Source organism: Lampris incognitus, chromosome 2 (assembly GCF_029633865.1).
Source record: "Lampris incognitus isolate fLamInc1 chromosome 2, fLamInc1.hap2, whole genome shotgun sequence".
NCBI classification, from domain to species: domain Eukaryota; kingdom Metazoa; phylum Chordata; class Actinopteri; order Lampriformes; family Lampridae; genus Lampris; species Lampris incognitus.
In genome coordinates, this window is record NC_079212.1 from 147160826 (window position 1) to 147174460 (window position 13635).

Here is a 13635-nt window from a genome sequence, read left to right on the forward strand (position 1 = left end):
CAAAATATATTCGTGTCACCAGCAAATAGAACACATTTCAATATTTTTGATATCTTGCATACATCATTTAAGTACAGAATGAACAGTTTTGGGCCTAAAATCGACCCCTGGGGTACACCACAAGTAATATCCATGCATGATGATTTATGTTCGCCTATCTTTCTTGTTATCGTGTATCTTGTTAGTTTTTTCTTTCTTTTCAGAGCACGAGTGTCTGTAATAGGACCCAATTTCCCCTCGGGGATGAATAAAGTATTCTGAGTCTGATTCGTTACAAACTGCTGCCTGTTACTTAATTAGCTTCTTTGCCAATTCTGCACCACCCCTCTGATACCACAGCTTTCCAATTTGTCTATTAATCTGTTGTGATCAGAAGTGTCAAAAACTTTTTTTAGATCTGTAAATATTCCCACAGCCAACTTTTTTTGGTCTAAGCAATTAGTAATTTCTTCAGTTAATTCAATGAACCTTGAATTCATTAGCTAACTGCATGAATTTATTTTTTTGTTGAGGACACAATGAATTGTTCTGCAAAGACAGGTCATGTCATTTTTATGTTTAGGTAATTCTACATTATAGTAGTGTTTTTTAGCACCTCTGATAATGTGGTTTAATTCATTTCTGTAATTTTTAAATTGGGCAATTTTTAAATACAACCATGTTGTATATAGTGTACTGTACATTGTACGTATACTGGTACACTCTGTCATGTCCATCTACCTCAGGCATGTAAGTAAGTAAGCTGCTAACATCTATTTCAGCATCTCTTGATATATTCTCTGCACTACTGCACCTTATCACTTATTTCACCTGTATGAGTCAATCCTTGTGTATATATAACAACACTACGATACAACAATGTGAAGATTGTTGTGTCGTAGTGTTGTTATTCTATGTTAAGCACACTAAGAGAGCCACGAAACCAGTCACATTCCCTGTATGTGCAAACCTACATGGCCAATAAACATGATTCTGAAATAATTAATTAATCTACATCAATACACTATAAACCTAAAACCACAACTAAACACCTAAAAATCCACACACAATTCCCTCTAGGCTATCTCACCCTGTAGTCCCTCCCAGGACCTGTTCGGATCCCTGAGGATACATTTGCCCGAACACATTGGAGAGGACACAAGAAAAGACAGGAAAATGAGCGTACCACTAATACATTAAATTTGCACTTACACAACTGCTCTTCTATTGCACCCACAACATACTGCACAGAGAAACCTTTTTCGCACTCGTTAACCAAACAGTGATCAATTAATTTCAGGTCGGTAACACCAAACTCATATGTTTCACAGGCGGCTGTCAGCTAAACACACAGCAGCTGCTGCAGCGTCTGGAAGACATAGAACCACATGCAAAACGCTAAAATGTTCAATAAATACTTAATAAATAATGAAGATACCACATGTGCAAATGTCTGCATCTTAATTTTTTTAATATATTTTATAAATCAATATCCTGTTTCAATGTTGTATCCTTCTCTCACTACGATGTGTGACTAATGGTTTTGCTTGTCTCTTCTCCTTTGTGTGTGAACGGTGTGATGTGAATCTCCCCTGTGTGCATGTCTAGTCTGTCCTGTCAGCTTTACATGGTGATGGTGGTCATGTGGTTCAGGTCTTGGGCTGCTTTGGTTGCATCTGGACACTGCTTGGCATCCTCCTCATCATATTCTTCATAAATTTTATAATTCCATCATAATTATGTTTTCCTCTTTCAATGTTACTACTACTACCACTACTACTTTTGGCTGCTCCCGTTAGGGGGCGCCACAGCGGATCATCCATTTCCCTCTCTTCCTGTCCTCTGAATCTTCCTCTGTCACACCAGCCACCTGCATGTCCTCCCTCACCACATCCATAAACCTCCTCTTTGGCCTTCCTCTTCTCCTCTTCCCTGGCAGCTCCATATTCAGCATCCTTCTCCCAGTATACCCAGCATCTCTCCTCCATACATGTCCAAGCCATCTCAATCTTGTCTCTCTTGCTTTGTCTCCAAACATCCAACCTGAGCTGTCCCTCTAATATACTCGTTCCTAATCCTGTCCTTCTTCATCACTCCCAATGAAAATCTTATCATCTTCATCTCTGCCACCTCCAGCTCCTCCTCCTGTCTTTTCATCAGTGCCACTGTCTCCAAACCATACAACATAGCTGGTCTCACTACCATCTTGTAAACCTTCCCTTTAACTCTTGCTGGTACCCTTCTGTCACACATCCCCCCTGACACTCTTCTCCACCCACTCCACCCTGCCTGCACACTCTTCTCCACCCACTCCACCCTGCCTGCACTCTCTTCTTCACCTCTCTTCTACACTCCCCGTTACTTGGACAGTTGACCCCAAGTATTTAAACTCATGCGCCTTCGTCACCTCTACTCCTTGCATCCTCACCATTCCGCTGTCCTCCCTCTCATTCACACATATGTATTCTGTCTTGCTCCTACTGACTTTCATTCCTCCTCTCCAGTGCATACCTCCACCTCTCCAGGCTCTCCTCAACCTGCACCCTCCTCTCACTACACATCACGATGTCATCTGCAAACATCATCGTCCATGGAGACTCCTGCCTGATCTTGTCCGTCAACCTGTCCATCACCACTGCGAACAAGAAAGGGTTCAGAGCCGATCCTTGATGTAATCCCACCTCCACCTTGAACCCATCTGTCATTCCAACCTCACACCTCACCACTGTCACACTGCCCTCATACATATCCTGCACCACTCCTACATACTTCTCTGCAACTCCAACTTCCTCATACAATACCACACCTCCTCTCTCGGCACCCTGTTGTATGCTTTCTCTAAATGCCTGCCCAGGGACTGCAGATGCAAATTAGCTGCCGGCTAACTCTGGTGCAATTGTAAAATTGTGCATTGTCCCTGTCAAATAAACAATAAACTACACTAAATCCACGAAGACACAATGTAACTCCTTCTGACCTTCTCTATACTTCTCCATCAACATTCTCCTCTTTCAGTGTTGTATTGTAAATTGTGTAAACACAACATCACGTCACGTTGTGCATCTTGGGAGAGAGATCCTCCTCTGTTGCTCTCCCTGAGGTTTCTTCCTATTGGTCCTCCCTGTTAAAGGGTTTTAGGGAGTTGTTCCTTACCCGATGTGAGGGTCTAAAGACAGGATGTTGTGTTGCTGTAAAGCCCCCTGAGGCACATTTGTAATTTGTGATACTGGGCTACACAAATAAAACTGACCTGACTGTATGAGCAAATCTATGTTTTTAAAGTGCAGAGTGATAGCTAAACTGCACATGTGCCTGGATATAGTGCCCTAGTACTCTAAAACTAAGTGCAATTTATACTTTTATTTGTAACGAAGCCCTGTGATGGCCTGGTGGCCTGTCCAGGGTGTCTCCCCGCCTGCCGCCCAATGACTGCTGGGATAGGATCCAGCATCCCCGAGACCCTGCGAGCAGGATAAGCGGTTCAGATAAGGCTGGATGGATGGATTGTAACAAAGTACCTCTTCATTAATAAATAAAGGTAGTACAAGTAGCGAATGCCACATCTGTCACATTGAACATGGTTTAACTTGCTGCCATGCTGAGCTACAGAAAAATCAATCTCATCCATGCTGAAGCTTTGACTGGTCATGTAGACTGCCTTCAGGTCTTACCGTGCGGGGAATAATGAGCCCGGCAGCGGATTTACCTTCTGTTTCAAGAAGAACCGTCATGAAGGAAATAATCATGTCTGCCGTGTCTTTCAACTACATGTTACCTCCTTGGACTCCAGACCCAAGTGAGGAAAAACTCCCCAAGAAAAACCTTATCAGGAAAAAAACTTATGGGAGAGACCCCGCGAAGAGCAACAGAGGAGGGATCCGTCTTCCAGGACGGACAGACATGAGATAGAAGTCAAATGCAAAAAAATACACAAAAATAACAGAATTATAAAGTAACATTATAGATTTCACTGATGAAAAGACAGGAGGAGGAGCTGGAGGTGACAGTGTTGAAGATGATAAGATTTTCATTGGGAGTGATGAAGAAGGACAGGATTAGGAACGAGTATATTAGAGGGACAGCTCAGGTTGGACGGTTTGGAGACAAAGCAAGAGAGGCAAGATTGAGATGGTTTGGACATGTGTGGAGGAGAGATGCTGGGTATGTTGGGAGAAGGATGCTGAATATGGAGCTGCCAGGGAAGAGGAGAAGAGGAAGGCCAAAGAGGAGGTTTATGGATGTGGTGAGGGAGGACATGCAGGTGGCTGGTGTGACAGAGGAAGATGCAGAGGACAGGAAGAGATGGAAACGGATGATCCGCTGTGGCGCCCCCTAACGGGAGCAGAAAGTAGTAGTAGTAGTAGTAGTAGTAGTAGTAGTAGCAGATCATAGAATACACAGAGCAAGGTAATCTAGGTTTAATCCATCCATCCATTATCCAAACAGTTTATCCTGCTCTCAGGGTGGCAGGGGTGCTGGAGCCTATCCCAGCAGTCATTGGGCGGCAGGCGGGGAGACACCCTGGACATGCCGCCAGGCTATCTCAGAGTGATTTGTATGTCTGCTATCATATTTAAGATTGCGGGTTATAATTAAATTGGTCGATGAATGAAGCTCCTGATTTGTTCAATTTCACAGGAATCTTTGCTTATTTCTGCGTGTACAGCGACACTAAACTGTTATTGCACATTTTCACCATGTGGCAACAGAAATATGTAAAATCGTTATTGTTAATATGCAGAATTATGGTAATCTAGGATACATACATACAGTTATGCATTAAATTTAGCAAATTTGAATGTGGTGGGTAATAAAATTGTGAAGAGAGTGCAAGGCACATTTAGTGAATCTAGTGGTACCAGACTCTTACCCAGCATTTCTTGAGTGGAAGTAGGAAGAAACCCTGAACGGGGCCCAAAGTAGTACATGTTTTACGTATTCAACATAGATGTATATTTGTTGTATATTTTACATATAAAGTATATGCTTTTATGCATTTTTTCTTTTTTTGGATTTGTCCCGTTTTCTCCCCAATTGTATCCGGCCAATCACCCCACTCTTCTGAGCCATCCCGGTCGCTGCTCCACCCCCTCTGCCAATCCGGGGAGGGCTGCAGACTACCACAGGCCTCCTCCCATACATGTGGAGTCACCAGCCACTTCTTTTCACCTGACAGTGAGGAGTTTCACCAGGGGGACGTAGCGCGTGGGAGGATCACGCTATTCTCCCCAGTCCCCCTCCCCCCCGAACAGGCGCCCCAACCAACCAACCAACCAACCAGAGGAGCCGTTAGTGCAGCGACCAGGGCACATACCCACATCTGGCTCCCCACTCCGCAGACATGGCCAATTGTGTCTGTAGGGATGCCAGACCAAGCTGGAGGCAACACGGGGATTCGAACCGCCGAGCCCCGTGTTGGTAGGCAACGGAATAGACCGCTATGCTACCCAGACGCCCTGCTTTATGCATTTTAATGCACGATGTATTTTTTATTTATTCTGTGTTCTGTATGCATGTTTATCTTAAGACTTGGATATTTTTCTGTCACCTTCTGAAGTGAAATGTGCTGAGCTCTTGTTGGTGATAATGCACTTTAAATCAAATTTGACTTGACCCAACTGCGAACCCTTGCGACGCCACTAAAGCAAATCATGCACAAACCATACACACTACACACACTCCTACCTCTGGCCTGACGGGATCCTCAATGCCGACCACACAGATGGCCACCAAGTCACTCAAGATATTGCTCTCGTCGTCCCAGTTGGGCTCTGGGTTGGCAGGAAAGTCGCGGTACGCCACGCAGATGGTCCTCAGACCGTCACACGCCATCGGCTCGATCACCTTCTTCACCATCTCGTCTTTGTCACGAGGTCGAAACACCCGCGGCTCACCAACCTCGCTCAGGATTTTGCCACACCTGAGGGAGGTCAAAAGTTAGGGGTCAAAATTGTAACACTAAGGAAAAGAGTGGTCACAATGGAACAGTTATGCCACTGATAAACGGTAGTACAGCCCTTCACCACTAGAGAAGGTCACAGGCTTCCACACTGTTTACAGCAAGTTCTCTGCCATCAAAATGACTCTCAAAGTTTAGAAAACCATCTGCCTTCAACCTAATCACCAAACATTATTAGTAGTTTTAGTGGTACTACAGTAGTAATAGTAGTAGTAATAGTAGTAGAGGTAGGAGCAGTAATAATGGTCGTAATAGAAGTAGTAGTAGTAGGAGTATTAGTAGTAGAGGTAATAGTAGTAGTAGTAGTAGTAGTAGTAGAAGTGGTGGAAGTAGTAGCAGGAGCATCAATAGGATTAGTGGTAATAGAAGTACCAGTAGAAATAGTACAAGGAGTAATCACAACAGCAGTTTAACAATCAACATATAATGTACATAGTAAATACTAATCTGTAATAGTCAAAGCAAATGTGAATTTAAACGGTGGTTCTCACTTCTTCAGGACAATCTCAGAGGCTCCTTTGCTGTACATCCGGAAACTCCCGTCAGGCATTTTGACGACAGTGCTCATGGACTTCCTGACAGAATTGAAGGTGTAGACCTTGTAAAGTTTCTCCTCTGGAATCTGGTTCCTGACTGGCTGATAGTCCCGCTTCAGGTCCAGGACCAAACCCAGAAGACCACATTCTGTCTTATTACCAACCTGCTTCGGCAGACCGCCTTCCTTATCTGCCGGCTGGAGGGGGGAGAAAGAGAAACTATCTTACAATGTAATTTATATTCATTTCAACCACTTCTTGAGTAAAATCAACTCTCAACTCTTTAGAAAAAACCCCGAGAAAGTTCCTGATGAGAAAATCCCAAGTATCGAGTGTATTAGCATTGATCACCAGACGCCATATCTATTCTACTCTATTCTACTGTGGGAATGAGGTTTTCTTGCCGTTGGCCTGGTGCAGTGGGTGAAAGGCTGGAAATGGAAGGTGATGCTAATAAAGAAGGCTGGCGGGTGAAAGGGTTGCTGTGTGTGGAGGGAAAGAGAGAAAGAGAAGAGATGGATGGAGGGCATTGGTGTTAAGTGGATTCAGAAAAAATACCTTTCAACTCATTTTAAAATGCAACTGTAATTTTTCACAAATGGATGTAAGTTAATAAACTTCTACTACAACAACGAAAAGCTGCTACTGTAACTATTAGGTTGTTGTAATTCTGGTTTTCCCCTTTTTCCACAAACTTAAGACCGTGTTTAATATTTCCTGCTTTGCTGAAGCATAATGTGACTAGTAATTATCATAATATGACTGCTAATTATCATCTCATCTCATCTCATCTCATCATCAGCCACTTCTCCGGGGTCGGGTCGCGGTGGCAGCAAGCTAAGTAGGGCACTCCAGACATCCCTCTCCCCAGCAACGCCCTCCAGCTCCTCCTGGGGGACCCCAATACGTTCTCAGGCCATATTGGACATGTAGTCCCTCCAGTGAGTTCTGGGTCTACCCCGGGGTCTCCTCCCAGTTGGACGTGCCCGGAAAATGTCCAAAGGAAGGTGCCCAGGAGGCATCCTGATCAGATGCCCGAACCACCTCAACTGGCTCCTTTCGATGTGAAGGAGCAGCGGCTCTACTCCGAGCTCCCTCTGGATGTCCGAGCTCCTCAGCCTATCTCTAAGGCTGAGTCCAGACTCCCTACGGAGGAAACCCATTTCAGCCGCTTGTATCCACGATCTCACTCTTTCAGTCGCTACCCAAAGCTCATGACCATAGGTGAGGGTTGCAACGAAGACTGACTGGTAAACTGAGAGCTTTGCCTTCCAGCTCAGCTCCCTCTTCACCACAACGGTCCGGTACAACGTCCATGTTACTGATGATGCTGCACCAATCCGCCTGTCAATCTCCCGCTCCATCCTACCCTCACTCGTGAACAAGACCTCGAGATACTTGAACTCCTTCACTTGAGGCAACAACTCCTCCCCAACCCGGAGGGAACAATCCACCATTTTCCAGTAGAGAACCATGGCCTCAGACTTGGAGGTGCTGACTCTCATCCCGGCCATTTCACACTCAGCTGCAAACCGCCCCAGTGTGCTGGAGGTTGTGTTCTGATGGAGCCAACAAAACCACATCATCTGCACAGAGCAGAGATGTAATTCTGAGGTTCCCAAAATGGACACACTCCTCACCTTGGCTGCAGCTTGAGATCCTGTCCATGAATATCACAACCAGATTTGGAGACAAGGGACAACCTTGGAGTCCCACACCCACCGAAAATGTGTTTGACTTTGTGCCGAGAATGTGCACACAGCTCTCACTTTGGTTATACAAGGACCGGATGGCTTGTAGCAACTGCCCCGGTACCCCATACTCCTGCAGTACCCCCCCCCCAGAGTGCTCCGGGGTACACGGTCGTAAGCCTTCTCCAAGTTCACAAAACACATGTAGACTGGCTGGTCAAACTCCCATGCCTCCCCCAGCACTTCCGCAAGGGTAAAGAGTTGGTCCGTTGTTCCACATCCAGGATGGAGTCTGCATTGTTCCTCCTGGATCCTGGATCCGAGGTTCGACAATCAGTCGGAGCCTCCTTTCCAGCACCCTAGTTAGACTTTCCCAGGGAGGCTGAGCAGTGTGATGCCCCAAAAATTGAAGCACACCCTCTGGTCCTTTTTTTAAATATGGGAATCACCACCCCAGTCTGCCACCCCACAGATACTGTCCCCGACCTTCAGGTGACACTGAAGAGGCGTGTCAGGGATCAGGGTGAATCTCAGGGTGATTCTCATCCACACCCGGCGCTTTGCCACCGAGGAGCTTTTTAACTACCTCAGAGACCTCTCACAGGGATATGGGTGGGGCTTCCCCCGAGTCTCCAGACTCTTACCTCCTCCACTGAGGACCTGTTAGCCAGGTTCAGGAGCTCCTCAAAGTGTTCTTTCCACTGCCTGACAACATCCCCAGTCCGGGTCAGCAGTTCTCCTCCCTGCCTGAACACAGCCTGAGTCAAGCCCTGCTTCCCCTTCCTGAGTCGCCGGATAGTTTGCCAGAATTATCATATGATTAATCAATATCATAACTAGTAATGATCATGTCACTAGCAAATATCATAGTGTGCCTAGCAAATATCATAATATGACCACTTAATGCATGATATGGCTGATAGATATCATACGCATCTCAGGAGGTACAGCAGGTAATATGGTAACTGGAGGGTTGCCAGTTCGATCCTCGGTGCCTCCTGGTAAAAATGTGGAGGTGTCCATGAGCAAGGCGTCTATCTCCCAACTGCTCCTGATGAGCTGCTCGTCACCTTGCATGACTGACACCTCCACTGGTGTGTGTGTGTGTGTGTGTGTGTGTGTGTGTGTGTGTGTGTATGTCTATGAGTGTGTACGTTTGTGTATATGTATATGAGAGTGTGTGTGTGTGTGTGTGTAAGTGTGAGCATGCGGGTGTGGAATGAGTACATTGGTTAATATGTACATGTGTGAGGCCATGAATGTGAGTGTGTGTGTGTGTGTGTCCACACTTCGTATGGAACAGCTCTCAGCGTTGCCATGGCAATTGGGGGCAAAGCAGACTTTGCCGGAGAGATGTGGAGGAGAGAGGATATATGAGGATTCCTTTGACTCTTTATTCTCCTTTTGCATTTTTTCTCCTCGTCAGTAAATCATGCCCCCCCCCCCCGACCTCTCCTGAGTGACACTTCCTGTCCTCCGTCTGGCAAATAAATCCTCAGCATGTCTGATGTGACTATCTATGACTCTCCATCCTGCTTCTGAAAATACCTTACATGTCAGCTGTTGTCAAAGACCAAACCTCATTATCCTACACCACCCCTAACACACACACACACACACACACACACACACACACACACACACACACACACACACACACACGTTATGCTGGACAGCATGTTTGTGGCAGGTTGCTGTGCAGGAGCGGGGCGGCGGCAGGCTTCATGTTGTCAGTGTGAAGGAGCTCTGCAGCAGTCAGGATGTGACAGTCATCACCATCATCATCATCATCATCATCATCACCTGACTTCCTCTTCTTTCTTTCTTTGCCAGTTGCTGCAATGCTTGCAGGAAGACGGGACATGAGAAGCTTTGCATCAAGTGCTGCGTGTGCTGCATCCTGACTGGACAGTTTAATTTGGGTTTCTCCTGGACACTGAGATACCTTCCACACATGTATAACGTTCCTTTTTTACTAGCAGAGTTTCTAACATCTGTTGTCTGTCTGCAAACCAGCGGCTGAAGAGGGGGCGTCCGGGCAGCGTAGCGGTCTACTCTGGTAAGGATGTGGGACACCTTCCTCACACCTGCTCCACAACACAGTGAAACATACTTTTGGATTTTTTCCCTTTACAACATCAGAAATGGCACTCCCCCATTTTCACCACCACTCTTCCCCTGTTGCCCCCCCTTCTTTTCTCCCAAATTGTATCCGGCCAATTACCCCACTCTTCAGAGCCATCCCAGTCTCTGCTCCACCCCCTCTGCTGATCCGGGGAGGGCTGCAGACTACCTTGTCTCCTCCCATACATCCTGGGTCGGAATCGATCACCTGTGTGCCAGAGACTTCTGGTTTCTGGTTTAAAGTCTTCTAAAACCTCATTAATTGTTAAAACTCAATCTGAGCTCTGGACCATGTTGCCCTCGGACCTGATGACCTATCTGTTAATGTTGTGATGACCTGGACCTACCTGGTTCATGCTGCGATGAACTGGACCTATCTAGTTCATGTTATGATGAACTGGGGCTATCTAGTTCATGTTGTGACGAACTGGAGCTATCTAGTTCATGATGTGATGAACTGGACCTATCTGGCTCATGCTGTGATTAACTGGACCTATCTAGTTCATGTTATGATGAACTGGGGCTATCAGGTTCATGCTGTGATGAACTGGACCTATCTAGTTCATGCTGTGATGAACTGGAGCTATCAGGTTCATGCTGTGATGAACTGGACCTATCTGGTTCATGTTGTGATGCACTGGATCTATCTGGTTCATGCTGTGATGAACTGGAGCTATCAGGTTCATGCTGTGATGAACTGGACCTATCTGGTTCACGTTGTGATGAACTGGACCTATCTAGTTCATGTTGTGATGAACTGGAGCAATCAGGTTCATGCTGCGATGAACTGGACCTGTCTAGTTCATGTTTTGATGAACTGGACCTATCTAGTTCATGTTGTGATGAACTGGACCTATCTGGCTCATGTTGTGATGAACTGGACCTATCTAGTTCATGTTGTGATGAACTGGATCTATCTAGTTCATGTTGTGATGAACTGGACCTATCTAGTTCATGTTGTGATGAACTGGAGCTATCTAGTTCATGCTGCGATGAACTGGACCTATCTAGTTCATGTTGTGATGAACTGGAGCTATCTAGTTCATGTTGTGATGAACTGGACCTGTCTAGTTCATGTTTTGATGAACTGGAGCTATCTAGTTCATGTTGTGATGAACTGGACCTATCTGGCTCATGTTGTGATGAACTGGACCTATCTAGTTCATGTTGTGATGAACTGGATCTATCTAGTTCATGTTGTGATGAACTGGACCTATCTAGTTCATGTTGTGATGAACTGGAGCTATCTAGTTCATGTTGTGATGAACTGGACCTATCTAGTTCATGTTGTGATGAACTGGACCTATCTAGCTAATGTTGTGATGAACTGGACCTATCAGGTTCATGCTGCGATGAACTGGACCTATCTAGTTCATGTTGTGATGAACTGGACCGATCTGGTTCATGTTTTATTTATTTATCTTATTGGTTTTTAGTTTGCAAATCAGAACATTACACCTATATATATATTTAGATATATATTTATTTTATCATATTATATGATACATTATATTTATATATTTATGGCGGTGGAGGTCACTAACATATCTGGTTCATGTTTTGTTTTCTCACAGCAGCACACAGACGGACATGAATACTTTAAACCATGTTTATGGGGAATAATATAATTAACCCCTTCTCTTAATGAGCGATGATTCCATTATGAAGACACTGGCTAATGAAGGGAGGATGCTGAGGGTCTCGTTAAGAGTTGGTGGGAATCTGCCCCTAGAAACCAGTAAACATCAACAAACAAGTGGATGAGCACAGAAATAGAATTTAAAGGGCACACCGGTGTTTTTACATGCTTTAGCCTATTAAATGCAAATCATGTTTACTTTACATTACTACTACCACAACTACTACTACTACCACTACTACTACTACTGTCGGCTGCTCCCGTTAGGGGTCACCACAGCGGATCATCCGTTTCCATCTCTTCCTGTCCTCTGCATCTTCCTCTGTCACACCAGCCACCTGCATGTCCTCCCTCACCACATCCATAAACCTCCTCTTTGGCCTTCCTCTTCTCCTCTCCCCTGGCAGCTCCATATTCAGCATCCTTCTCCCAGTATACTCAGCATCTCTCCTCCACACATGTCCAAACCATCTCCATCTTGTCTCTCTTGCTTTGTCTCCAAACTGTCCAACCTGAGCTGTCCCTCTAATATACTCGTTCCTAATCCTGTCCTTCTTCATCACTCCCAATGAAAATCTTATCATCTTCATCTCTGCCACCTCCAGCTCCACCTCCTGTCTTTTCATCAGTGCCCCTGTCTCCAAACCATATAACATAGCTGGTCTCACTACCATCTTGTAAACCTTCCCTTTAACTCTTGCTGGTACCCTTCTGTCACACATCACTCCTGACACTCTTCTCCACTTAACGTAGGAGATCAGGAGAACTACTAGTCATCAGAGGTCATAAGTGCATCTTCTCTCTAAACAAGCATCTAAGAGCAAAACCAGTGCTAAAGTAAAAGCGCAAGAAAGAGATTTTTTTTAAATGAGTGAATACAATAAGTGGTAAGAACAAGTAACAGGTTGGTAGTTCTTAAAGAGGGGAGTTTTCAACCTGCGGTGAAAGATGGGCAGTGACTCGGCTGTCCTGACGTCAGTGGGGAGCTCAGTCCACCACTGTGGGGCCAGGACAGAACAGAGCCGGGACCGGGTCGATCGGCAGCAGGGGCCTCTGAGCGACGGGGCAACCAGGTGTCCTAAGGCAGCAGAGCGAAGTGGTCGGGCGGAGGTGTAGGGCTTGACCATGGCCTGGAGATAGGAAGGAGCTGTTCCTTTCACTGCCCTGTAGGCCAGCACCAGAGTCTTAAGCTGGATGGGAGCAGCTCCTGGGAGCCAGTGTAGGGACATGAGAAGGGGAGGTGTGTGGGAGAACTTAGGGCGGTTGAACACCAGACGAGCTGCAGCTTTCTGAACAAGCTCAAGAGGTCTGATGGCCGACGCCGAGGCCCCAGCAAGGAGGGAGTTGCCGTAGTCCAGCCGGGAGATGACCAGAGCCTGGATGAGCACCTGTGCTGTCTCGTCGGTGAGGAATGGGCGAATCCTCCTGATGTTATAGAGGAGAAATCTGCAGGAGCGAGCAACCGATGCAACGTTTTCAGTTGGTCGTCCAGGATCACACCCAGATTCCTCGCAGTCCGAGTTGGCGTAACCACGGTGTTGTCAATGGTGATGGCCAGGTCTCGGTGTGGGCAACCTTCCCCCGGCAGGAACATCAGCTCTGTCTTGTCCAGATTGAGCTTCAGGTGGTGTGTCGCCATCCACTCCGAGATGTCAGTCAAGCACGCAGCAATGTGTGTCTCTACTTGGGTGTCAGGTGAAAAGAAGC

At 46.0% G+C, this 13635-nt stretch overlaps 1 protein-coding gene across 7 annotated transcripts in view; it reads right to left on the minus strand.

Annotated features, from left to right (window-relative positions):
• The window catches only part of atp2b2 (ATPase plasma membrane Ca2+ transporting 2), a 169634-nt gene that overhangs the window by 36957 nt on the left and 119042 nt on the right, over positions 1 to 13635 (minus strand). For all 7 annotated transcript variants that reach the window (XM_056275412.1, XM_056275411.1, XM_056275410.1 and 4 more), the window contains 2 exons: positions 6430 to 6671; positions 5665 to 5899 (listed from right to left, as the gene is read on the minus strand). In XM_056275412.1, coding sequence (XP_056131387.1) covers positions 5665 to 5899; positions 6430 to 6671 — 477 coding nt within the window. The remainder of the gene's footprint in view (positions 1 to 5664; positions 5900 to 6429; positions 6672 to 13635) is intronic.